At 38.0% G+C, this 26,560-nt stretch overlaps 1 protein-coding gene across 3 annotated transcripts in view; it reads left to right on the forward strand.

Moving 5' to 3' along the window:
- KITLG (KIT ligand) overlaps positions 1 to 26,560 on the forward strand; it is a 90,354-nt gene that overhangs the window by 51,997 nt on the left and 11,797 nt on the right. For all 3 annotated transcript variants that reach the window (XM_060112089.1, XM_060112090.1, XM_060112092.1), the window contains 4 exons: positions 15,164 to 15,334; positions 16,831 to 16,990; positions 17,428 to 17,511; positions 26,069 to 26,178. In XM_060112089.1, the coding sequence (XP_059968072.1) occupies positions 15,164 to 15,334; positions 16,831 to 16,990; positions 17,428 to 17,511; positions 26,069 to 26,178 (525 nt within the window). The remainder of the gene's footprint in view (positions 1 to 15,163; positions 15,335 to 16,830; positions 16,991 to 17,427; positions 17,512 to 26,068; positions 26,179 to 26,560) is intronic.

Consider the following 26,560-nt stretch of genomic DNA (forward strand, 5'->3'; position numbering starts at 1 on the left):
TACAATAAAAATATGTGGCTATGATTATAGGTACTCCTTTATTACTGTAACTAAGCAATTTTTCTCATTACATACCATCAGTATTCATACATGAAGAAATATTTCGAGCATAGGGAATAATGTAATGCCTGTGTACTCATCACATAGCTTGTCAAATGGTACCATTGTGCAGTATTTGCTTCAAATGTATTTTTTAATAGTGAATTATGATAAATATAACTAAAGCCCCATATATGCCCCTTTCCTATACCCATTAGTGCTCATTTTGTCTCTTGGGAATAAGTATTCTGAGCTGGAATTTTTCATTCCAATGCATGTTTTCAAGGCTTGACCTGAAGATACCATCCCCTTGGAGCTGTGTTGAGTGCAACACCCCACAGTAGCCCTGCTCTAATACTTTGATTGCAAACTGTACATCCATTCATAAGATACCAATTTTTTTGCATATTTTATGTTAATGCCATTATACTGCATGTATCACTTTGCAACTTGCTTATATTTTGCAACATGCCTTTGATGTATAACATGTTCCATGTTGATTCATTTTAACTACTGTATTGTTCCTTTGAGTTAATTTAAAATCATTTGGGTTACTCTCTGCTCTGCAACTTGACATCTTTCCATAACTTACCAAAAATACTTATTACACATAGACTTTGTGCAAGTTGTCTTTTTTTTTTTTTTTTTTTTTTTTGCGGTATGTGGGCCTCTCACTGTTGTTGCCTCTCCCGTTGCGGAGCACAGGCTCCAGACGCGCAGGCTCAACGGCCATGGCTCACGGGCCCAGCCGCTCCGCGGCATGTGGGATCTTCCCAGACCAGGGCACGAACCCGTGTCCCCTGCATCGGCAGGCGGACTCTCAACCACTGCGCCACCAGGGAAGCCCCTGTCTTAAACTTTGAGTCCTTTCTGTGGACGAGTCCATCAAAATTATTACCAGTTCAAATATGTTAAGCGCGTCACTCCGTGCTGTGTTTAAAACGTCTTTCAAAGACTATAAGGTTGTCATTTCAAGAGCATTCTCTTGAAAGGCATATTTCTTTTCATTAGTTTATGCTAAAATATTTACTATCTACTACGTTCCTTAGAATTCCTTAGAACATGTACCTTCTTGTTGAACAAGTTATCCTCTTTGTTGACCTAGCAAGTCTAGGTCAATGTCTGTCCTATTGAATTAGGAGAGTTCTCTGGAAATAATAATGTAACATTGTAGCAGCCTGAAACTTATTAATCATTTGCTTACTCACTCAGCAAGTGTCTGTTTAGGAAACACTATGGAGCTAGCACTTTGTGAGACACTTTAATAAACAAATATACATCAATGAGCCTGATGTTCAAAAACTTCAATAATAATGGGCGGGGGGAGTAGCTGGCCTTTTCATAATGCTTTTCTATTCTCAAAATGATTTCATGTTTTTAATCTCTTTGGATGATCAGAAAAACCCTGTGAGGAAAGCAGGATAGCTACTGTGATTCCTATTTTACAAATGACACCCCGAGCTTTACAACCCAGAAGCATTTTGCCCAAAGTTAAACAACTAGAAAGTGATAGAGCCTTAAAAAGAAACCCTAGGTCATCTGACTCTTAACCCTAAATGTGGATATCTAAATAATTATAATAACAAGGGAAAGTGTTCTAAGTGAAGCATCTAAGTAATAAAGATGCACCCTGCTCCTGACTGTAGAAGCACTTAGGCCTGGGATTGCCAAACTCTCTCAAAGAAATCATGCAACTCTTTGAAAAACAATATGTTAAACTGAAAATAGCGAAATAGATTATTTTGTGCTGGTATAAATCATAGATTTCAGTATCGGTTAGTGATCACAAGAGCTAAACTTGTAAAAATAAAGCTGATTCATTGCCACCTATTTTTTTTTTCTTGTTTCTGTAAATGAGAAAAGTCCGCTATTATTTGGGCTTGGCACACTGTCCTGGCACAACTGGAGAAACTCTGTTCTTGGCTACCGCAGTTGGCAAGAAAAACAAGCCCGTGCATAGGCCTTTGGGTAGAAATAAGGGGTCTTATGCTTTGTTTTACCTTCATTTTAAAATGTTAGTTTCTGCCAAGACCAGAGGAGTTTCCCAGTGGAGAGGCCCCTGATTATTTGTCGGTGGTCAGAGCCCCAGCTGCTGTATCTTTTGTCTTTAAACAACAGAGGGTAGAGTGGGAGCCAGTATGGGTACCAGAAAGATTCTCTGGGGCCAGAGCAGTAAAATTCTGCCAGAGGCACTAGGCAGAAGAAAGTAATAGGGTAGTATACACTTTATTTTTTGCTTTTGTTTTAAAAATAAGCTAAATACTCCTGAAAAGGGGAGGTTACTTTTCTAAGGGCCTTTTAAGAAAATTACCCAGCAGATTGTCTCTCACAAATAGCAGGGTGTGATCCACTGGTTGGTATTTAAATCTAACAATAATTACCAATTTTATTTTAAACTCTTTGAAACTATTATACTGTCAGACTGTTAGGATTTCCTTTAAGTTCCTAAACTAAAAAATCCTAAACATTTCTGACCCTTTCCACTTACTAGTAATGTTATTATAGAAAGAACAAAAACTGAGTAGCTGAATTTGGGCCACACATCTGCTGTCATTCTGACCCCTCTAAAATGATATAAACTATGAGTTGCTTGTGGTATTTGAGTAAAAAAATTCATCCCTTTTTAGTTAAATTACATATTTATCAGTTTTCTTCTTTTTATTTGAAAATACTTTCAAATTTCCAGAAAAGTTGTAAGAATATTTAAAGAACACCCATATACCTTTTAATACAGATTCATCTATTTTTAACATTTTGCCTCATTTGCTTTACTAAATGCTTGCTTTCTGTGTGCACATGTGTTATTTTTCTAAACCCATTGAGTAAGTTGTATACAAAATGGCTGTTTAACCCCTAAAATACTTCAGTGTGTGTTTCCTGAGGATTTTCTCTTACATAACCAGAGTATGGTTGTCCACTTCAATAAATTTAGCAGTAACTAAAATACTTCAATCTATTGGCTGTATTTCAATTTTGTCAATTTTTTTTTGCAATTTTTCCCTCTAGTACAAGATCCAATCTAGGATCATGATTTGCATTTTAATATCATCCATGATTGGCAGAATAATGGTCCGCCAAAGATGTCTCATGCTGTGACTATATTACCTTCCATGGCAAAAGGGTCTTTGCAGATGTAATTAAGGATTTGGGGGTGGGGAGAGTATCCTGGAGTTTCCAGGTGGGCCCAGACTGATCACATGAATCCTTATGAGAGGGAGGCAGGAGTTTAGGGACCAGAGAGAAGATGTTACACTACTGGCTTTGAAGATGAAGGGGCCACAAGCCAAGGAATGCAGGAAATCTCTAAAAGCTAGAAAAGGCGAGGAAAGGGATTCTTCTGTAGAGCCACTAGAAGAAACAGCCCCTGTGATCACCTTGATTTGAGCCTAGGAAGACCCATTTTGGACTTTGACCTCAAGAACTATAAAATAATAAATCTGTGCTGTTTTAAGCCCACTAAGTTCATGGAAACTAATGCATCATGTCTCTTTGATCTTACTTTAAGACTTCCCAGCCTTTCTTTGTCTTTATGACAATGAAAATTTTGAGTTATACAGCCCTCCCCTTTCGATAAAATAGTTCTCTTTGAAACAATTGATGTTTTTAATGATTATATTCAGAATAAGCATTCCTAGCTGTGATGCTACATTAAGTGATGACGTGTCCTCAGGTTATCACATCCAAAGGCACACAATGTCCATCTTCTCTTGCTGCACGTTTTGATCTCCTGGTTCAGGTGTTCCACCATCTCTGTGTATTTACTCATTAACAACTAAGAAGCAACCTTTGGGGAGATACTTGAAGACCATGTACAGTTCTTCATCAAAATTTCTCTCATGGATTTAGCATCTATTGATGATTTTTACCTGAACCAGTCTTTACTGTCATGTCAGTTTTTAATCATTATTCTTTTAAAGACAAGATTAAACAAATAAGCCATTGGCCATACGTAATGTTATTCTAACAATATGCCTCCCAGCCATCTTTCCTCTGTAGCACCCTTCCTCCCATCTGCACGATTTCACTATCTCAACTCTCCCCACCTTCTTTTGCCTGGTCTGCTCCCTCTGGGCTCTTCTCATCTCCCTCGCCATTCCAGGATTTATTATGTGAGGTTTCAACTCTTCTTTAGAAGACAGGGTGGTTCTTCTTTAAAAAAAACAAAACAAATACACCTGATCATTTTACCCCTCCTCTTCATATGCTTTGAATGGTTCTTAGGAAAAGGAGCTCCTTAAACAAGGCCTCCAAGGCTCTCATGATCTGGCACCTTTCCAAATTCTTGTTCAGTCCCTCAACCTCACATGTTCTTTGCTGCCACTGTTCCTTTCCTGCATGCCTTTCTCTGTACCTAGAGTGCTGGTCAATCCTTTTGTTTAGGTAACTCCTGAATCTTTCATTTTCTTTTCTTTTTTTTTCCTTCTATGGTTTTCTTTTTTTTTCTTTTTTAATTGAAGTATAGTTGATTTACAGTGCTGTGCCAATCTCTGCTGTACAGCAAAGTGACTCAGTTATACACATATAGACATTATTTTTTTATATTCTTTTCCATTATGGTTTATCCCAGGAGATTGGATATAGCTCCCTGTGCTATACAGTAGGACATTATTGTTTATCGATTCTAAGTGTAATAGTTTGCATCTACCAACCCCAAATTCCCTCCCCCCCTCCCCCTTGGCAACCACAAGTCTGATCTCTATGTCTGTGAGTCTGTTTCTGTTTTGTAGATAGGTTCATTTGTGCCATATTTTAGAGTCCACATATAAGGATATCATATGGTATTTTTCTTTCTCTTTCTGACTTACATCACTCAGTATGATAATCTCTAGCTGTATCCATGTTGCTGCAAATGGCATTATTTCATTCCTTTTTCTGGCTGAGTAATATTCCATTGTATATATGTACCACTTCTTCTTTATCCATTCATCTGTCAATGGACATTTAAGTTGTTTCCATGTCTTGGCTATTGTGAATAGTGCTGCTCTGAACAAAAGGGTACATGTATCTTTTTGAATTGTAGTTTTGTCTGGGTATATGCCTAGGAATGGGATTGCTGGATCCTATGGTAGCTCTATTTTTAGTTTTCTGAGGAACCTCCATGCTGTTCTCCCTAGAGGCTGCACCAACTTACACTCCCACCAAGAGTGTAGGAGGGTTCCCTTTTCTCCACACCCTCTCCAGCATTTGTTATTTGTCTGACTCTTTCATTTTCAATTTCACCTCTTTAAGGAAGCCTTCCCTCTCCTTGAGGAAGCCGTATCCTCCTATTAGAGACTCTTTTCTTAGCACTCCTCAGAGTAGTAGTGCTTTAGTTTATTTGTGGAATTATTTAGTTGATAATCTTCTATTCACCTGTAAACTTCCTGAGGGCAGGAATTGTATAATTTTGCTCTTCTATCCTCAATGTCCAACATATGATAGGCACTTAATAAATTATCTGCTGAAAGAAAATGAAGAAGGAAGGAAGGAGGAAGGTACCCTAATGTGTAATCACTTGTAATTTCCCTGAGGCACCAATTGAATAGAATCGACAAGATTTTGATGATGAGGCAAATAACTGTAACTCATCACACATTATCTGCACCTCAATGTCATCCTGTTATCTTCTTTTAGATATGTGTGCATTTTGTAAAAACTCTTAGGTCTAAGAGCTGTATCATGCAATTTTGAGGAATCATGGTTTCTGTGAGCCTTCTGTTATGCTACTTTTATTGAGTCATTTCCTTAATCAAGAACCTTCTCATTGTTCTCAGCGATTGAAGGCCGAAAGCCAAATTCCTGAATCTGATGTTCTTGACCTTCCCTAATCTTGCCCCACCAAAACCACCTCATCTTAATACCCGTTCTTCCCCAACACAAACTCCGCCCCTCCAGCCAGATGCATCCCTGCCTCCTAGAATCACCTTGCTTATTCTCAATTCCAAGGCTGCCTAGTACTACTTCCCTTTGCTAGGAATGTTCTTTTCTCCCATCCTCTCATCCAAATTCTACCCACAGAATTACACGATACCCTGCGGCTAAAAGCATCTTAGAGGTCATCCGCCTCCAAGGTCAACTTAAGATCCTTGTTTCTCATAAGACCATTTCCTAGTGTTCCAGACCATGCTTTCTTCCCCGTATCATTTGGCCATTAAAAATTGACATCACCGGGGCTTCCCTGGTGGTGCAGTGGTTGAGAGTCTGCCTGCCAATGCAGGGGACATGGGTTCGGGCCCTGGTCTGGGAGGATCCCGCATGCCGCGGAGCGGCTGGCCCCGTGAGCCACAATTACTGAGCCTGTGCGTCTGGAGCCTGTGCTCAGCAACAAGAGAGGCTGCGATAGTGAGAGGCCCACGCACCGCGATGAGGAGTGGACCCCACTTGCCGCAGCTAGAGAAAGCCCTCGCACAGAAACGAAGACCCAACACAGCCATAAATAAATAAATAAAAATTAAAAAAAAAAATTGACATCACCCCTATTTTGTGCTTCAGCTTGGTGCTTGTGGGGGACAAGTAGTCAGCAACACTGATGTGGTATCTGCTCTGGACCTTACCTTTTAGTTTATTATCTCTGAATTTCTATAGAATTTGTCCAGAAACAAATCATTTGGGGTACTTGATCATATATTGCTTACATAGCTGTTTAAAATCGTATGCGTTAGGGACTTGTCTCAAAGTACTGTTGTGAGAAATAATTAAGATATGAAAAACCCAATATATAGTATACATACAATGATTGTCCTACATCATCACAATTATTTTGTTGTTATATTTTCTCTTTTTGCTGTATTTATCTAAAGATTAGGGATCAAATCTTTTACTCCTTTGTATTTCCTTACCATTTAAGCAGGTAGTAGCTACTCAAAAACCACTTACCAGTAAACATTTAACTGTTGGCAAAAAATGCGTGATTTCCAAATCTTGAGGAGCCCATCTTATTTGTTTATATTCCTTTGGTTCTCACTAACAGTAATGAACTCAAGCTTTACCAACAAAACAAAAAAGTCCCATTATTTTAAGGAGACTGAAGAATAGCATTCCAGTCAAGGATAGGGATGTAGCCAGGCCTCATGAAGGGACTGGAGCCAGGATTGGAAAGCTACCAGGTTTTCCTTTCCCCTTCTCTGCATCTCTGCCTCATTCTGTTTTGCCTGTGCAGAATTTATCTCTGTTCCAGTCACCTGGGGGGCATATTGCTGCCCCAGAGCTCCCACATTTACATATTAGTTTTGACCCTGCTCAGAGACTCCTTGTCAGTTCCTATCATTACTACCAGTTTGGGGGAGGGACTTTCTGATTGACCCACCTGGCTCAGGAGGGCACTATTGTTCAGTCAGCTGTGGCCGCAGGGCAAGTTCACTATTTGTAAGTGTGGATCCTCAGAATCCACCCCTATGATTTGATGTGCTCCCTATAGAAATAGACGTCAGTCAAGTAGACACTGTACTTAACTACTTCTATCTCTCATATAATAGAGTATGTATTTCAAAGGAGTAAGTGTAATATGTTAGGTAAATGAATAAAATATAAGATTAAATATGATTTTTAAGTGGCTCTTTTGTATTCTCAAACTACAGGGCCCATCTTCATAAATAAGTGATTATATTAAGATACTTTCAGAACATCTAGACCTTTACTATCTGATAGAAGCCGCATATGTAATGTTAAATTGTCCAGTAGCTACATTTTAAAAACTAAAAAGGAACAGGAAAAATTAAATATATTAAGTTTTATTTAGTCCAGTATATTCAAAATGTTATCATTGTACCTTACAATCAATATAAAATTATCAATGGGATAGTTTTCATTTTTTTATATTTATTCAGAATCCACTGTGTATTTCATACCTACAGTACACTCCAGTTAGACATTAAATTTTCATCAGGAATATTGATTCATTTAGCTTTTTATAAAATTTACAATTGAAAATGCATATTCCCATACCTAAGCTTTTCCAAACATACTTAAAAGTTTTCCAGTCACCAAATCAAGTATTGATTTTTTAACTTTCAACAGACTGAATTAGTTAAGCAAAACTAATATTTTAGTTCCTTGGCCACAATGGCCACATTTTGAGTGATAAGTAGCTGAAGGTGGCTAACCGACCCCCTATAAGCTAGCACAGATTAGACAGACCCCTGTATTTTATAGAGAAACTGAAGTTCTGAATAAGTGACTTGCTTAAAATCACAAAGTGTGTTAACAGAGTTAGAATTAGACACAGCCTCTAGTTCATCATTGCTGCCCTCACCTCCCCACGCTGATCTTTCCTCATGGTGCTATTTTGTGTCTGGTTCAGAGGCCATTTATAGGCCTGCCCCGGGAAACATCACATATTTATAGTGTTTGGACTGATTACCATCTTAATCAGATTGAGGTTTCTACATCACTTTAATAGAAACAAGAAAATGCAAAGTTAGATGTCTACAGTGAACACTGAAAACCCAAATTAATTGTTTAGACAGAAGACTAAAATAACGACAAAACCCAGCTCATCTAAAAGGGAGTTAAGATTTTGGAGACTCTACAGTAGTAATGTGAGTGCACAATATGTTACAAAGTGTTATTGTAGGAATGTTTTAAATCTGCCTGCCCATGGAATGTTTGAGAGTGGCAGGGAGTGTCAGCTTTCTAGCCCTAAGAGTAAAAACCAGAGAGAGTTCGCTAAAGGCGATTAGCATTTGCTCTTTGGTTGCAAGGATCGCTGGGAGAAATTTGCATTCCGTAGTATAGCTCTGGATTCACTGAAATGAGAAAGAGCCATTTCCAGTTCTTAAGAAATCTCTTAATTGAGGTTAAGGACCAGTGTGCCTCGTCCACATGTGAGACCACATGAGTCATGGAGAACCCAGCGGAAGAAAATACTGCAGCTGTATGTGCGTTGACTGTATTCACTGATAAAAGAACTAGACGAGTGCCTGGGAATCTTGGTTTCTAATATTTGTTTTAAGTTTGTTGTGTAATCTTGGCAAGCCACTTCACTGCTTTAGGCCTTGGTTTTCTCATTTATAAAATTGGTGGGACTGGACCAGATGGTCTTCAGCATTTCTTCCAGATCTAAACCATTGTGATTCCAGTGGCATGGCTCTAGATTCTGTTGTCTGCCCAGCCAGGAGGTAAATGCTAGAAGCACAGAAGAAAGAAGGGAATGCTTTTGTGCCCTGGGCACCCATACCTCTAATTCTGGCAAGATTGAGAGTTGACACTCATTAAAGAAAACAAAACAAAAGCAATCAAACTGGGTGGTAATCCTGGTAATTAGATTGGTTGGATTAGAAGATGGGGTGAAGACTCACTGTGACTATTCCTCAGAAGCCTCATAGTTTATGAGCCAAGCCTTTCCTCCCTCTGAGTCTCTAATGGATATTTTACCCCAGCTCCATTGTGGAGAAATCCCTCACAGTGCAGACAACTACATGAGGCCCACTAAGGAAGCAGACACGTATCTAAGACAGCTACCAAATGGAAAAGTAGTGCCAAGTGCATCCATGAAGAAACGTTACAGTATGTTTTGTCCACTTTCAGATTCTAATTCCAAAAGGCTTTTGGTGACTGCTCTTAGAGACTCTCTCTTCATCTAAGACTGATGTGGAAGAGTGTGGCAAATGTTTTCAACTATTAAACTGGAACAGTTTCTTAAATGAAGCAGGGGATGGAGAGGAGAAAGCAGGCCAGATTTAGCAAGTCCCCAGGATGTTTTTATTTCAGCCAGTGACTCAAATTTACCAGTTCTGGGTCCACAGAGGTATTATGTCATACATCTTATGAAATTCATATATCATCTATTTTAAATTTTCATTGTTGGTTTTTGGAAGCAGTCATACTCCTGGTTATGTTTAGAATGCTTTCAATTGTAGTAGTTTTTATATCTTTAATTGTTGAGTTAGATCATTAATTTGGTGCTTATGGTATTTTAAAATCCCTTAGGAAGTGCACAGTTTTTACCCAGATCTTCTGTGGTGGCATGCTAGCAGGTCAAGGACAGTGAGTCAATATCATTGATTCAGTTAGCATTCTAGAATGATACATGTTATATGTGTGTATATTATATACATATATACACATATACATAATATATATATACACACACACATACAAAGATGAATAGAAAGCATGTGTTGCTCCCGTAGTCCTAAATAGAGCTGCTATAATTGACCCATAAAATGTAAGACAGAGGCTACCAAGAAAGAAGGTAAGAAATTAAGAGTATGGAGTTAAGGAGTTTGGAGTTTTTCAAAGCAAAAACTATATTTCTTTTTGTATGTATATGGGTGGATAAAACATTAAATTATGTGTACTTCAGGGATTTGAAAGGTACTCCTTACATCATCTCTTTGACATCTTGTGTGACTTTATCAACTTTATTAATTCTTCACATTCTTCTAGTGAAATAAAGAACATTATGTATATCTTACATTCTTCTGATACATGTTGTGAGTTAATATGTATATAAAACTATTTGTTTAAAATGGTCTCTGAAAGATAAAGAGTGACAATAATGCCTGTTATTAAGGTAAAGGAAAAAATTAAATTTGTGACCCTCAAACTTTTAATTATCTATTTCCTAATCATAATCTTGGAAGAGGTGAAAAACAGAGACTTCCTATCATCTCAGAAATGAAATATTTAGTTCACTGAGTTTTGTTCTCTCTGCAAATCATTGACTATATTTAATTAAAAAGAAAATGCAAAACTGCTTGATAGTCTTGTCAAAACTGGTTTCCTTTCTTGCAGGCAGACAAGTTAAAACTGGCTAATATTTAATATTGTTTACCTCAATTTTATCTTTAATAAATCCAATAATCTTTAAAAGCTAAAATATAACTGTTTAAACAAATTTAGTGACAAGAAAGAACTTTGAATTGATTAGTCTTTTCCAAGAATGAATAATGAATGAAATACAGTTAAAGACGTTTAGAGGGCTTCCCTGGTGGTACAGAGGGCTTCCCTGGTGGCGCAGTGGTTGAGAGTCCGCCTGGCGATGCAGGGGACACGGGTTCGTGCCCTGGTCCGAGAAGATCCCACATGTCGCAGAGCAGCTGGGCCCGTGAGCCATGGCTGCTGAGCCTGCGCGTCCGGAGCCTGTGCTCCGCAACAGGAGAGGTCACAACAGTGAGAGGCCCGTGTACCGCAAAAAAAAAAAAAAAAAAAAGACGTTTAGAAATATATTTTTCAGCAGTGTAGTCCAGAAGTTTATATCAAATATCAACGAATTTTTCATAAAAATTGACTCAATTTTTTTGAGTCAATTGGACATTGACTCAATGTCCTTCTAAAAGGGCAGATATTGGGCTAGGATTAGACTGTGGGATTTCCAGGATTTAACTAAGAAATTAGAGGTTTAGGATTGAAAATGTTACTCGGAAAAGTTGATTGCTTGGACTGTTGATTAGGTATGTGAAAACAAGGGTGGGTGGCCATGGGGCGAGTAGTCATAGTTAAATAAGAACTTGAATATGGAATGTAAACATAGAGTTCATTTGAAAATAGAGACAAACAGAAGTGGCAGTAAGTACCCCAGCGTTCCCAGTTAAAAATAAGAAACATATAAACAAACTCTTTTCTGCTTTAACCACAAAAACGCAACAAAAAACAAACAAAACCAAAAAGAAACAACAACAACAAAAAAACCAACCTGTTCATTTAAGGCAGAGACCACAGAAACAAAAGGAGTACCTTAGTTCAGAACAAGGGAATTTGATTTTGGTTCCTACACATCAGAGGATCTGAGAGGACAGGCAAGCTTATTCACAAAGTGCAGCAAGGACAGAGTTTGAAAAGATTAATACATGAGATCTGCTTGCCATGGAAAAATTTGCACAGTTTCAACGGAATGAACGTATTGGTGAAGGCTGTTCTACCGAATAAGTACAATTAAGGCAGTATTTACAGAATGTGCTGTTTCCTATATCCTAGGAAATCTGCCCCTTGCTGATAGGGCTGACTATCTAAAGGGAATTATCACTGTCTAAACAGACGGAAACTTGGAGAGCAGTCAGCCCCAAAAGAAAGACTGACAGCTTGTAAAGAGACTTGTTAATGTTGCAAATATGAACTTGCATATGCTTGAGATAAGCGTTAATTTTACAAAACAAAGAGTTCATTCTCAACATGTTTTGGAAACACAGTCTTTGAGAACTTGGTTGATGAGTCAAATGAAATGGCCTAATTGAACTAATTCCCATTTAGGGGTTTGTTTATTCTACTTATCTGAAGCCAGAGCCAACACTCCCTAAAAGTTTTGAATGGCATTTAATGCTTCCAGAAATTGCAGCTTACCTATCTGTAGATAAGCCAGTTTCCCTTTCAGCTGAATCATATTAATTAAAACTGTTCTGTTAAATAAATATAAAATGGCCCTCTTGTATAATTTAGAATACATAAATTACTCCACCTTCCCCCACAGAGATATTCTGCTGGTAGGTAAAGAAATAAAGTTTAGTGGTTTTATTCGTTTTACATGGCATCAGTTACTCTCTCTGATTACAACATTTTTATTGCAATAGGAGTCATTTAAAATTATTTAGGATCTTAATAAGCCAAGACCATTTTATCTTTGCCAATAATTATCTTATTTTTCTCACTATAACATTTTAACAGAGTTAAAAAAATAAATCAGGACCTTTACTTAAAAGATCTTTATAAGAGAGAAGATAACGTTACAGTATGCCAAGTATGTGAATTTATGACCAATTGTTATATTTTAAGTGATGTCACATTAATTAAAAAAATTATAATCCATTCTAACATACTAAGAAGTTTTTCCTAATAATCTAAACCTTTATTGAGCCACAGCCATTTATAGCAGGGGTTGGCAAACTATACCCTATAGGCCAGATCCAGTCTGTTGCCTACTTTTATATGGACAGGCAGCTGAGTTTGTTTTTTACAGATAAACATTTACAGTCCATTTGGTGATAGAGAATGCTTTTAACCCCAAGCAAAATGTTGACCCAAAATAAAGCATTCCATTCTTCTTACTGGTAGACCTGTATTACAAAAGAAATTAAATTTAAAATTTTTAAATTTATTTATTCATTTATTTAATTTTTGGCTGCACTGGGTCTTCGCTGCTACATGCAAAAAGGGTTTTCTCTAGTTGCTGAGAGCGGGGGCTACTCTTTGTTGCAGTGTACAGCCTTCTCATTGCGGTGGCTTCTCTTGTTGCAGGGTACGGGCTCTAGGCACGCAGGCTTCAGTAGTTGTGGATCGCGGGCTCTAGAGCTCAGGCTCAGTAGTTGTGGTGCACGGGCTTAGTTGCTCCACGGCATGTGGGATCTTCCTGGACCAGGGCTCGAACCCATGTCCCCTGCATTGGCAGGCGAATTCTTAACCACTGCGCCACCAGGGAAGACCTAAGTTCAATTATTATGCAAAAGAAATTAGATTCAAGTATAATCATTACCTTTTAAACTTTGTAATAAAAAAGTTTGTGGAAATTTATTTTCTCTTGTATAAATGGACCTACACAATATCCTTGATTTTTGCCTCTTGGCATAGAAAGCCTAAAATATTTACCATCTAGCCATTTCCAGAAAAACATGGACCCCTATGATGGAGTATTTTTTCTCATTCATTTTTATTTTTGGCTGTTTTGGGTCTTTGTTGCTGTGCGCGGGCTTTCTCTAGTTGCCGTGAGCGGCGGCTACTCTTCATTGTGTGGGCTTCTCATTGTGGTGGCTTCTCTTCTTGCAGAGCACAGGCTCTAGGCACATGGGCTTCAGTAGTTGTGGCACACAAGCTCAGTAGTTGTGGCTTACGGGCTCTAGAGCACAGGCTCAGTAGTTGTGGCTCACGGGCTTAGTTGTTCCGCGGCCAGTGGGATCTTCCTGGACCAGGGCTCAAACCCATGTCCCCTGCATTGGCAGGTGGATTCTTAACCACTGCGCCACCAGGTAAGCCCCTCTCATTCATTTTTAAATCACACCTACATCAGTTCAGCAAGTAGTTTCTGAGCAACTCCCATATGATAGACACTGTTCTAGGCCCCAGGAGACACTGTAGGGAACAAGATTTTATAAAAATACTGCTTTTATGAAACTTACATTCAAATTATGTACCTCATCTCCTCAAAACTACCTTGTTTCCATTATTCTCATTCCGTAGAGAGGCAAAGTGAGGTTCAGAGAATTTATGTAGCTTGTGTGGAGTCTCTCAGCCAGAACTGAACCCAGTTATGCCTGACTCCAAGGCTTGAGCTTCTAACCAGTGGGCAGGTCTGGCTTCATGGGCAGGGAGTTCCATGCTTGGTTTCATTCTCTGCTTTCGCCATCTTGAAACTCTTAATCATTTTTTTGAACATGTTTTTAAGCAATAAATACATTTCCATTGGCCCCACAAATTATGTAGCAGGTCCTGCCACTAAGGCAAATGTACTTCTCTCTCAGACCACATTCTGCCAGGGCTACTTTTTTTTTAAAAAAAAACATGCACGGGGGGCTTCCCTGGTGGCACAGTGGTTGAGAGTTCGCTTGCCGATGCAGGGGACACGGGTTCGTGCCCCGGTCCGGGAAGATCCCACATGCCGCGGAGCGGCTGGGTCCATGAGCCATGGCCGCTGAGCCTGCGCGTCTGGAGCCTGTGCTCTGCAACGGGAGAGGCCACAACAGTAGGAGGCCTGCGTACTGCCAAAAAAAAAAAAAAAAAAAAAAAAACCACACGCACGGGAATTTATCTATGAAGAAGCCTTGAAACCTATCAAGGTCTTTAGAAAAATAAGCTATTATTAATCCACTGATTCATTTTCCAATTCACCAAAAGACTGGAAGTTCCTTGAAGACTAGGACTCTCTCCCACAATAGTTTTTTTGTAGTTTCCTCTGGGCCTGAAGTTCTTTTAAATTCCATTAGTATCTGAACCTTGTCAAGGGCTCTGTCTTGGCTCTTCTTGTCTTAATTTTACTTCCATGGAAGAGCAAAATCTTTACCATCAACAGTTTCCTCTGATCTTTATGCATTTGTAAATTTTGAAACAGATGTTAGGTATGAGTTAAACAAAACATAAGAACTAACCTGTTCTGATATAAGGAAATCCTTTGTCCGGGAGTCCATGACTGAAACATTGATGGCTTTGAAGGGTAATCCACAGGTAATCCACCTGTACTTAAAATAGGTGCTTTATCTTCTTTTCTTTCAATTTCTTACAGCCTAGTCATTGTTGGATAAGCGAGATGGTGGAACAATTGTCAGTCAGCTTGACTGATCTTCTGGACAAGTTTTCAAATATTTCTGAAGGCTTGAGTAATTACTCTATCATAGACAAACTTGTGAAAATAGTCGATGACCTTGTGGAGTGCATGGAAGAACACTCATTTGAGGTAACTTTGTATTCATTGGGATTGCTTTTTATTACTCTTCTCTAAAACTTGTGCTGATTGGTCATGGCTGGGATGGGGGCATATTTGTGAGATTTCTAATTTATAAATTTTTAATTAAAAAATTTTTAAGATGAGTTGGGCTTCCCTGGTGGCGCAGTGGTTGAGAGTCCGCCTGCCGATGCAGGGAACACGGGTTCGTGCCCCGGTCTGGGAAGATCCCACATGCCGCGGAGCGGCTGGGCCCGTGAGCCATGGCTGCTGAGCCTGTGCATCCGGAGCCTGTGCTCCGCAACGGGAGAGGCCACAACAGTGAGAGGCCCGCGTACCGCAAAAAAAAAAAAAAAAAAAAAAAAGATGAGCACATCTCTTAGAGTTAACATCTCTTTTTATATCAATCATATCAGTACAAATAGTGTGCTAATGGCATTGATAAGAAGTAGAGGTCACAAAAAGTAGGGTATATTAGACGAGGTATCATGAAGGAAATAACATACGCATTGGGGCCTGAAAGATGAGTTAGGTGGTCAGTAAATGGCAATGTCTGGAAGAGCATTCCAAATACCAGAGAATGTCCATTTACTAATCATAGAGTAGTACATAGTAAGTGCTACATCGGTGTTAACTCTTATCGTTACCTGCTTTTATTTATAGATAATCATGTGCTTATGAATTCCTAAAATAGAGCTTTGACTTGTTTGGAGGATTTTATAGAAAATCATACTCTTTTTATTCTTTTGAGACTTGCTTCTTTCACTCTGTGTTATGTTTATAAGATATGTCCACACTGATGCATAAAGCTGTAGTTTTTTTTCTTTTTTTAAACTGTTGATAGAGCATTCCATTGGTTCAATATACCACTGTTTATTAAACCACTCTCCTGTTTATCAGTGTAAGGGTTTATAAACACTGCTGGGAATAACTTTCTTATATGCCTCTTGGTGCAGTTGTGCAAGACCTTCCTCAGAGTATTTACCTAGAAGTGGAGTTTCTGGGTCACAGGATGGGCACACGTCCAACTTTACTAGATAATATCAAATGTGCCAATGTATGGCATTCCAGTGATTTATAAGAGACCCCTCGGCTCCATGTCCTCGCCAGTACTTATTATCATCAGACTTTTAAATTATTGGCTATTTGGAGCATGTATTAATGGAGGGGTATTTTTTTTTAATGAGGAGTAATAATTTTAATGAGCATCTCTAAAGAAAAGTGTCTGTAATTTGTTGTTAGGATTATTTCATTGTTATGATGTTGTATTCACCTTTCTCACCCTCACCACCACCCTCTTCCTTTTATCCAGAGTTGAGCCCCAGACTGACCTGGATGGGATCATTTACCCTGCAGTACCAATTTGAATTATATGTGTTAAAACAGTTGTCTAAAAGTGTCCGTTTCACTTGAATCTTTCAAGGACACATTTATAGTCTATTACCTTGACATCAGTTAAATCTATAGACTATTTGAAAAATATAATCCTATTTTTTTTCTTCTTCTAGAATGTAAAAAAATCATCGAAAAGCCCAGAACCTAGGCTGTTTACTCCTGAAAAATTCTTTGGAATTTTTAATAAATCCATTGATGCCTTCAAGGACTTGAAGATGGTAGCTTCTAAAACTAGTGAATGTGTGATGTCTTCAACATCAAGTCCTGAAAAAGGTAAGACATATAAGCATTTCTAATACAAGTATAAAAAGCAAGTTTGAATCTCATATGTATAGGTAAGAATCTACCTTTGACTCAAATATATGTGTAGCTAGGGAAAGATGTGTGTATGTCTAATATAAAAGCAAATATCAGTGGCATGAAAGAAACAAACAGTTGTAGATTTGTTGGTGTTCAAGCCAAAACAACACTTATTGTGCATGAGTAAACAGTATATGAGATAGTCATATTTGTATCTGATATTTGCTAGTCATGTACAATTATATTATTCTTCACCTCCAGGCTTCTTAATGTCCCCTTCTCAAATCTGAATAATCTAGATTTGGGAAGCAGACCTGGAAAGGACTCTGATATTGCACTTCACCTTTTGAGGACTCTGTAATTTATGTAAATCACCATGCAACACTGACACATTATTGCTTTCTATTTAGATTCCAGAGTCAGTGTCACAAAACCATTAATGTTACCCCCTGTTGCAGCCAGTTCCCTTAGGAATGACAGCAGCAGCAGTAATAGTAAGTACATGTATCTGATTTACTGCATGCATGGCTCCAATCAGCATCTGTAGGAGGATTGCATGGGCTTTAAAGGAAATGTTTACAATCATTACTATTAACGCTGTTCTGTTGCTATTCTTCCTGTTATGATCTTCCTGAGAATTAAATATTAGGTTTGTGCAATTGGATTTCCCTATAGCTAGAGATAATGTTGAATCGGGGCAATAAATTTTCTGCTAAGATTATGTTAAATAAGGCATAAAATTACTTTTAGATGTATGATTTATGCACTTTTTTCATTGTTGACTTAAAATATATTTCACATGGAATTTGCCTGACAAAAATGGACTTTTAAAATGGAAAATACAAGTGCTGGTTTTATAAAATTCCAGGGATATTTTCTGTTTTGTTGTGTATATCACTATTTACTATTGTGTGTTTGGAAATTTGATGATTTTTGTTATTTTACTAGAAAATTACATGTTGGGGGAGAATATTCTTTCTCTGAGATTTCTGTCCTCGGTGGTGAAGAAGAACCCAGTTACCTGGAAGTCTAATGTCTTTCTTTCAAATGTAGGCAAAGGTCACTATAAAGGTCATTGGATTTACTAAATATCCTGATCCTCTAGCCTCATGGCAACTGTAGGAGGAAAAAATTCATCCTTTGATCTTAGCTAAGAAAGTCATCCCTTAAGACTTAGTAATGGGGCACTCTCATATGTTCAAGGACATCAAAGACCTATCTGTAAAAAGGAGTAATCAATTTAATACAAATCCACAATAGCAATGCTACAATTCAGAAATTAAAAGAAAAAGCTCTAAAATCCAATTTGTTTTGGAATTTTTGCCAACAAAACCTGACCTGAATTGTGATGAGGCTATTTATAATATTTATCTTTCTAAAGGTGAATATCTATGCATTTCACTAGGAAATATTAATGTGTTTGATTATAGGGTACTACCCAGACCTCATTGAAAATATTATATAATATACAATATTTACAGAACTAAACCTTCTAAGATCTAAAATTTGAAGAGACACTTTGTATGTTAGTCAGTTAAGGTCTTTCCTACTAACTATGAATTTTATTAATCTTTCCAAAGAAGAAATTTTGTCTTCTTAAATTCTGTTTGTATTTCATTGATTTCTAATCTTATCTTTATTATTTCCCTACTTCTACTTTGGGTTTAATTTGCTCAATTTGTTCTAACTTCTTAAGTTCTTGAGGTAGAAAAAGTAGATCATTGACTCTAAACCATTCTTCTTTTCTAATATAAGCACTTAAAGGTATAAATTTCATTAAAAGCAGTTTTAGCTATATTCTACACATTCTGATATGTTGTGTTTCCATTATCATACCTTTAAGATACTTCTTTTAATTCTCCTTGTGATTTCTTCTTTGATTCATGGGTAATATAAAAGTGGGTTGTTGTCTAAACATATGTGTTTTTTTCTAGATATCTTATTATTAACTCCACTGTTGTCAGAGAACATACACTGTAATCTTTTGAAATTTATTGAGACATTTTATGAGTATTATTCAAGTTTTGGGTGTAGTATTCTCAAATTTAATCCAAGTAGTTGATAGTGTTGTTTAGATATTCTATATCCTTATTAAGTTTTTTGTCTAATTTTTTATTACCTACTGAGAGGGGGACATTAAAAATCTTTCCTTTTGGTTGTGGATTTGGTTATTTCTCCTTTTGGTTCTGAGTTTTTTGCTTCTTCTGTTTTGCAGGTCTACTATTAGGTGCTTATACATTTATTATTGTTATGTCTTCCCTGATTAATTGACCTTTATATATTATTGCAATATCCCATATTAACTCTGGTAGAGCTCTTGTCTTGAAGTGGATTTTGTCGGACATTAGTAGAGCCAGCCTTTCTTCTGGTTACTGTTTTCATGTATATCGTTTTTCTTCCTTTCATTTTCAACATATTGTCTTTATTTTAAAAGTACATCTCGTGTAGACAGGATGTAGTTGGGCCTTGCTATTTTATCTAGTACTTTACTTTTAATTACAGTGTTTCATCTATTTGTATTTAGTACAGTTATTGGTATGGTTGGATGTGGGTCTACCGTTTTGTTATTGGCCCCATTTGTTTATTGATACTCTGTTCCTCCTTTACAGACCTCTTTTGTGTTCTTTTTTTTTTTTTTTTTTTTTTAGTGTTCTATTTTAATTACTCTGTTGGCTTTTCAACAGCACCTCTTGACGTCATTTTGTGGTTGCTTTAGGAATTACTACATACACCTTCACTTGTAACATTCTACTTAGAGTTAATGTTGTAGCACATCCAGAAACAATAGAAGAACCTTGAAGCAGGATAGTTCTACTTGCCCACAACCATCTTTTGTGCTGTGTTGACATATATATCTACATAGGTTATAAGCCCCACAATGCAGTCTTAAAATTATTACTTTAAACCATCATATGTCTTTTAAAGAAGTAAAAGAAGGGAAAAAAATCTTTTGTATTTACCCACATATTTATTATTTCTTGTTACTCCTCATTCCCTCTTGTAAATCCAAATTTCTGTCTAGTGTTAATTCCTTTCTGGCTGAAGAGCTTCCTTTAGCATTTCTTGTAGTGCAGATCTGTTGCCACCAAAACAATTTTTTTTTCTTTTAATTGAAAAATGTCTTTGTCTTCAGTATTACAGGTAATTTTTACTAGACATGGAGTTCTGGGTTAAAAGAATTTTTTTTTCTGAGTCCTTTAAAGATGTCACTCCATTGTCTTCGTGCTTCTGTTGTTTCTGACAAAAAGGCAGGCAGCATTTCTTTGATGTTTTTCCTTGTATGTACTGGATCATTTTTCCCCTCTGCCTTTCAAAATTTTTTTCTGTTTAGGAGTTTAAAAAAGATGCACCTAGGAGTGGTTTTCTTGTTGCTTGTCAAGCAAGCTTATTTTCCTCAAATTTTGGGGAAATTTGGCCATAATTTTTCCAAACATTTTTTTCTTCATTCTCAGCTCCTTTTGAGAGGAATCACACACATGTATAATCACACATGTACCAATCGCACATATGTTAGGCAATTTGATAATATCAGTCTCACAGATCATGGAGGTTTTGTTCAGTTTTTTTTTCCAACCTCTCTTCCCTCTAGTCTTCAAAGTGAATAATTTCAACCTATCTGTTTTCAAGTTCCCCGGCTTTTCTGGCATCTCTAATCTGCTAAATTTTTCTTCCAGTAAATTTTCATTTTGCCATTAAAGTTTTTTTTTAATTAAGACCTTACTGTTTTAGAGCAGTTTAAGGTTCACAGCAAAATTGAGGGGAAGGTGCAGAGATTTTCTTACATACCCTCTACCACCACACACCCATAGCCTCCTCCATTATCAACATCCTCCACTAGAGTGGTCCAGTTGTTACAGTCGATGAATCTACATGGACACATCATAATCACCCAAAATCCATAGTTTACATAGGGTTCACTCTTGGTGGTATACAGTCTGCAGGTTTGATTCCAGTGTATCTTTTCATTTCTAAGTTTGTACTTTGTATTCTAGAATTTCCATTTGATTCTTTTTATATTTTACACTTTTCTGCTGGGATTTTTCACCTGCATATTCATTATAACAATATTTTGTTCTTTGGCCCTTGGATATAGTTATAACAGCTGCTCTAAAGTTCTTGTCTCCTAATTTCAACATGTAGGTCATCCCAGCTTGGTTTCTATTAACTGATTTTTTTTCTCCCTGATTATGGGTCACATTTCTCTTTAGATGGCTAGTAATTTTTGAACATATGCTGGATATTATGGATATTATGTTGTTGAATATCTGGATTTTGTAGCATTCCTTCAGAGACTTTTGAGTTTTTTTCTGGTAGGCAGTTCAATTCCTAGCAGATCAGCTTTATTTTCCTTCCCAGTCATGTTTTTAAGCTTTCTTAGAGGGAGGCAAGAGAGTAGCTGTATTTCTAAGGTATGGAGTTTCTGAGATGTTTCTTGAGTACCTGGAAAATCTCTCCATTCTTGCTTGTCAGAACTCCTTTGTCTCTGAATTGACTGCTAGGGTCTCTGTTAAAGTCATAGCTTCCTGGGCATTGTTTATTGCCAGGTTTTGTGAAGTCTTTCCCTGTGTCTGTACAGCTTATTAGTCAACCAATGACTTAACGAGACTCCTCCAGAGACTTCTACCGCTCCTGTTCTGCACAGCTTCTTTCCCACAAGTAACCCTGCCTCACAAACTCCAGCTAGGGCAGCAACCCTGAACTTCATTCTCTAATTCCCTCAGTGAGACTACTAAGTCTGAAGGTGCCTCCCAGCCAGAAAATCAGGACAATCGTGAGCCTTACCACGTGTGTTTTTTCCTTTCTCGGGGATTACACTCTTGGACTGCCTTTTGGCTGATGTCTGAAAATAGCTGCCTCGTATAATTTGTTTAGTATAATAATTATTTAAGTTGGGAAGGCTAATCTGCTATAATCATGGTTGGAAGAAAAAATATTTTCTACTTGCTTTAAAAGACAAACTGAATATAAAACACCTATTTGGTCCTGTACCTCTGAGTTTATAGGTACTTTTTAAATTGCAACATGAATGACCAGTCTTCTTTTTTGTTTTCTTTTTTCTTCCTTTTTGTAAAAAATATGGGTCTTGCATAATCAGTTTTTGGCCAGGTGTTGTCACTCATGAATGAATATGGCACTTAGATACCCATGCACAAGACTAGCTCTTATGTAGTGTACGTTCACATAGGAGAAACAGACACAAATAAAAATAGTCATAGTATTTTATAATATATATTATTTATATTATAATATAATGTGTATACTAGAAGTATGTAAAAGCTTTTAGTTGTAGCATAAAGGAGGTAAGACTTTTTCAGGAGTAGGGTCAGGGAAATTTGAAGAAAGCATGCTAGTTTTCAGGGATAAGACAGACCCCAAATGTGGCCAGGCTGGCCAGAGGACCAGTGCATATGGAGGAGGAATTCAGAGGTGTTAAGTGCCCTCTCTGTAGCTTATAAGGGAAAATCATGGGATAATGTAAAAGTGTATAAGTTATCCAAAGGGAACTGTGTTTTCAAAGTTACAGTAATATCCTTTGTACCAAGCTAAAAGGATGTTTTTAAAATGATTGAGATCCTTACAGAGAGTATATTTAAATGATAGGGAAGAAAATCCTTACTTTGGCATTAACTTACTCATCTTCTAGACTGTCTTGAGTCAGACTGCCTGGGTTTATATCCCAGCTCTAGACCTTGGCTAGCTATGTGACCTTGGGCAACTGTGTTAATCTCTCTGGACTCCTCAATCAAATGGAGGTTGATAATCTCTCCTTCACAGGTTTTCTGTGAGTTTTAAATTAGTTAGCACATGTATACTTGGAGCCGGGCTTGATGTATAGTATATGTTCATCATTAATTATTAGAACAATGAGATCTAGCACCGAGGCTGGGTCAGTGATGAGCTTTGAAGTGCCGGCAAGCCTGTGGTGAGCTTTGAATCTGAATCAAGGGAGAATACTGAGTTGCGTACTTTTTAAGGACCAAGGAGAGAGCCATGTTCATAGACATGGTCCCCATAAGCAGACTCACTCTACAAAGGAGTTCAGCAAAATTGTTGCACAGTTTTTTGTGTTCTGTGTTTGTACAGATGTCTGATGTTATTAGTCAAACCACACAAATCAGTTCCCACAAATTTTGAACTGTGGACAGCTTTGATAATAATGAGATACAATTAACATGAAAACAACCCAGGAATTTGGGATTACTCAAATCCTGTCCAGATGAGCTCCACCACCCCATACACTTTCTGGGGCGATCTTTTCATAAAAGAAAAGCTTTGGCCCTAATACCCTTCATATGGGCCTTGAGGCACATAATTCAGATCCCATTGATCCCTGGCTGCTGGCCGCAGTAGTAAGTACTGGGAGTCATGCCCTGGAGGCGTAAGCAGGCCTTTTCTGATAACATCCATTTTTCTCTCCCTGGAAGAGAAATGGCAGGATCACTGAAGAGAACCCAAGGCCTGGCTGTGAAGAGAAATAAGGAAACAAGAGAAATTTTGCAATTGCATTAACAAGAGAAATAAGGAAAGCAAGGTGACACCTCTGTGGGAGGGAGGCTCAGTTCCTGTGGGTCTGACCCCCTCCCTTCTCCCTCCCTCTCTCCTGCCGGAGGACTGCTGCTGTGTGTTAGTCAGATTCCAGAACTTTGTTCAGGGCCATAGTCCTAGGGGTGGAAGTTTAAAGTGGTTAAAAAGTCACAGTGCTCTGGTAGAGGGAGGTGAGCTTTCTTTAGCCTCTAAAGAAACACCTCCCTCAGGGGCTGTCCTCCTACCTGAGAAAGATTTTGAGTGGGGATCCCAGAACACCTCACTCTGTAGTAAGCTCCTTTTGCTTATTGCTGGTGGGTGTGGTCTTTCCTCTGGTCTGATCGATGCAATTCAAGATTTGGCTTTTGGATAGAACATGAAGAGCAGGGTTTTAGCTGCCTTGATTCTGGGGCATCTGGCTGCCCAAACATAGGTAATGGAGTTCTCCATAGCACCATCTTAGCTCATTAGTTTTCCATTGGAGCTGGGGACAAAATATTAATAGCTTTCTTTGTTCTCTCTGTATATGTCTATGTATGTCACCTGGCCAAATCATAATCACATGCCAGCAATCCCAATAGACAGTGTGGGCCATCGTGGGTTGGCCATCAAGGAGAATTCAAACATGTCACTGGAATATAAACACAAACAGCCAAATTATTTACAGATAATGATATAAGCATTTCTAAAATCGTCGGAATTGCGTGTTAACTCCAAATCCATTTTGTCATAGAAAACACCTAATAAATGGTAGTAAAATCCCTGACAAGTACACATAATCTTATATAACCCTTAAAATAGCTATATTATTGGAATAACAGTATTACTTCAGTTATACCAAATCCCATTTTATAACTAAGGCTCAATTTGGTGATAGAATTCATGTTGAGCTTTAATTTAAGATGCCTAAAACATATTTCCCATGGGGCTATAGGATGTGAGGTGGGCCAAAAGAGCTGTCACTCTAGTCTTTTCTTTTTCTTTTTTTCGGTATGCGGGCCTCTCACTGTTGTGGCCTCTCCCGTTGCAGAGCACAGGCTCCGGACGCGCAGGCTCAGCGGCCATGGCTCACAGGCCCAGCCGCTCCGCGGCATGTGGGATCCTCCCAGACCGGGGCACGAACCCATATCCCCTGCATCGGCAGGCGGACTTTCAACCACTGCGCCACCAGGGAAGCCCTGTCACTCTAGTCTTAAGGAAGTAATTCATGGTTACGTGAATGGAAGATTCCACTTTACCCAATGTCCCTTAGTATAAGGGACACCCATGACTCACTACATCCCCCCCACATTCTCCACCCCAGCACACACACACAGACTTACTGTTTTGAGAGCTATAGATAACATTTGTTTCTTGCCTCTTTGGTTAAATCTGTGAGTTTATTTTTCCATCTTAAATGCTGATACACATACAGTGGTTTGGTTCTTTTATATTATGTACTTTAGGTACTTTATATGTTAAATAGGTGACTATAGGCTGACACAGTACCCAAGTATCATTACAAAATATCATAGCCCAAAACAGTCACTTTCCCTTGGATTGGCTTACATTTTGATCATATGATTGTTGAAAGTGTACAATTTCTAACTGTATTACATCTTCAAAAGAAAACTGAAAGTTTAGCTCTTATAAGTTGACACATATGTGTCAATGTTTTCAAACAACTAAGCTGTTCCTTGTAAGGAGATAGACAGAAAAATCTGTCAAAATGTTAAGTTTTGTGTTGGGAGTAAGAGACACTTGGGGGAGATGTGTTGTTTAATTCCTGAATCATTCTGCTTCTCACGGAAGAGCAAAGCAGGGTGAAGGGAGGTGTCCCAAGTTAAACTCGTGTGTGTCTTCTCTCTCACTAAATTACATATTTAGAGTCAGCTTAAGGGGACACTGGTACTTCCAGCCATTCTTTCATGTTCAGTAGTCTCAGACTTTCGAACACAGGAAGTCTGAAAATTCAAACCTTTACTCCATGGTACAGTTCTGGGCCCTACCTGGCATCCAATAAATGTCAGCTGAAGATGTGATGAGGAGACACCATAATTCTAAACTTGAGGTCCCTAAAAGTACTCTAACCACAGTGTACGGGTATTAACTTAATATTTGAGGCAGGCCAAACACAGCCTAATGCATGCATCCAGACCTTGATCCAGGCTGCAAAATGTCTTCTTTAAAATTTCTTGGCAAGATGTGAAGTGTGAGAAAGTGAGAAGATATTAGAAGATAAAGGCATGGAAGATGGATTTGCTTGATGATATAAATCATTTGCAGGTATATGTCATCTGTGTTCCATATGGGTCTGTATTAACCAAGTCAAATAGCCCTCTGTCTGTGGGGTTTCTTTCTTCTTTCAACTTGTATCTTTTGGAGACTACATGGACTTGTATTGCAAGCAGGAAAATCAGCGTTTTAAATATTTTAAACAGATAGGTCGAGAGTACATTTCGGAAACAGTTGGGAACAACCACAGGATAAGAGCAAAACCTCTGGCATGGATATACTGTGTTCACCACTGTACTGTTTAAATTACAGGGAAGGCCTCAAATCCCATTGAAGACTCCAGCCTACAATGGACAGCCATAGCATTGCCAGCATTCTTTTCTCTTGTAATTGGGTTTGCTTTTGGAGCCTTATACTGGAAGGTAAGTGTTGCTATTCTTTTTTTTTTTTTCCCTTTGATCACAAAATTTCTGAACTTTATATATTTATTTGTTCATACTATATTACATCAATGATTAGCTAACAAACTGCCCTTTTCTAAGAAAGGATCCTACCAAGAAAACAATAAGATGGGATATGATTTAATTCATAACCTCCACAGATCGTGCATCTTAGAAAGGTTCCCCCGTTCCTCATTATGCTTTGAAGACCACCCCTCTAGCTGAGAATGCATACATAAGAAAATGCAAACTGGTTTTATTAGCCTGAACTAAATATAAAAAGGAAGAAATATGCTGAAAAATCATATGATGATTTGATTAAAACCAGCCATTTGTATGATCTGCTATTCTGTATTTCTACTCT

The sequence above is a fragment of the Mesoplodon densirostris genome, chromosome 11 (genome assembly GCF_025265405.1).
Source record: "Mesoplodon densirostris isolate mMesDen1 chromosome 11, mMesDen1 primary haplotype, whole genome shotgun sequence".
In the NCBI taxonomy this organism is placed as follows: Eukaryota; Metazoa; Chordata; class Mammalia; order Artiodactyla; family Ziphiidae; genus Mesoplodon; species Mesoplodon densirostris.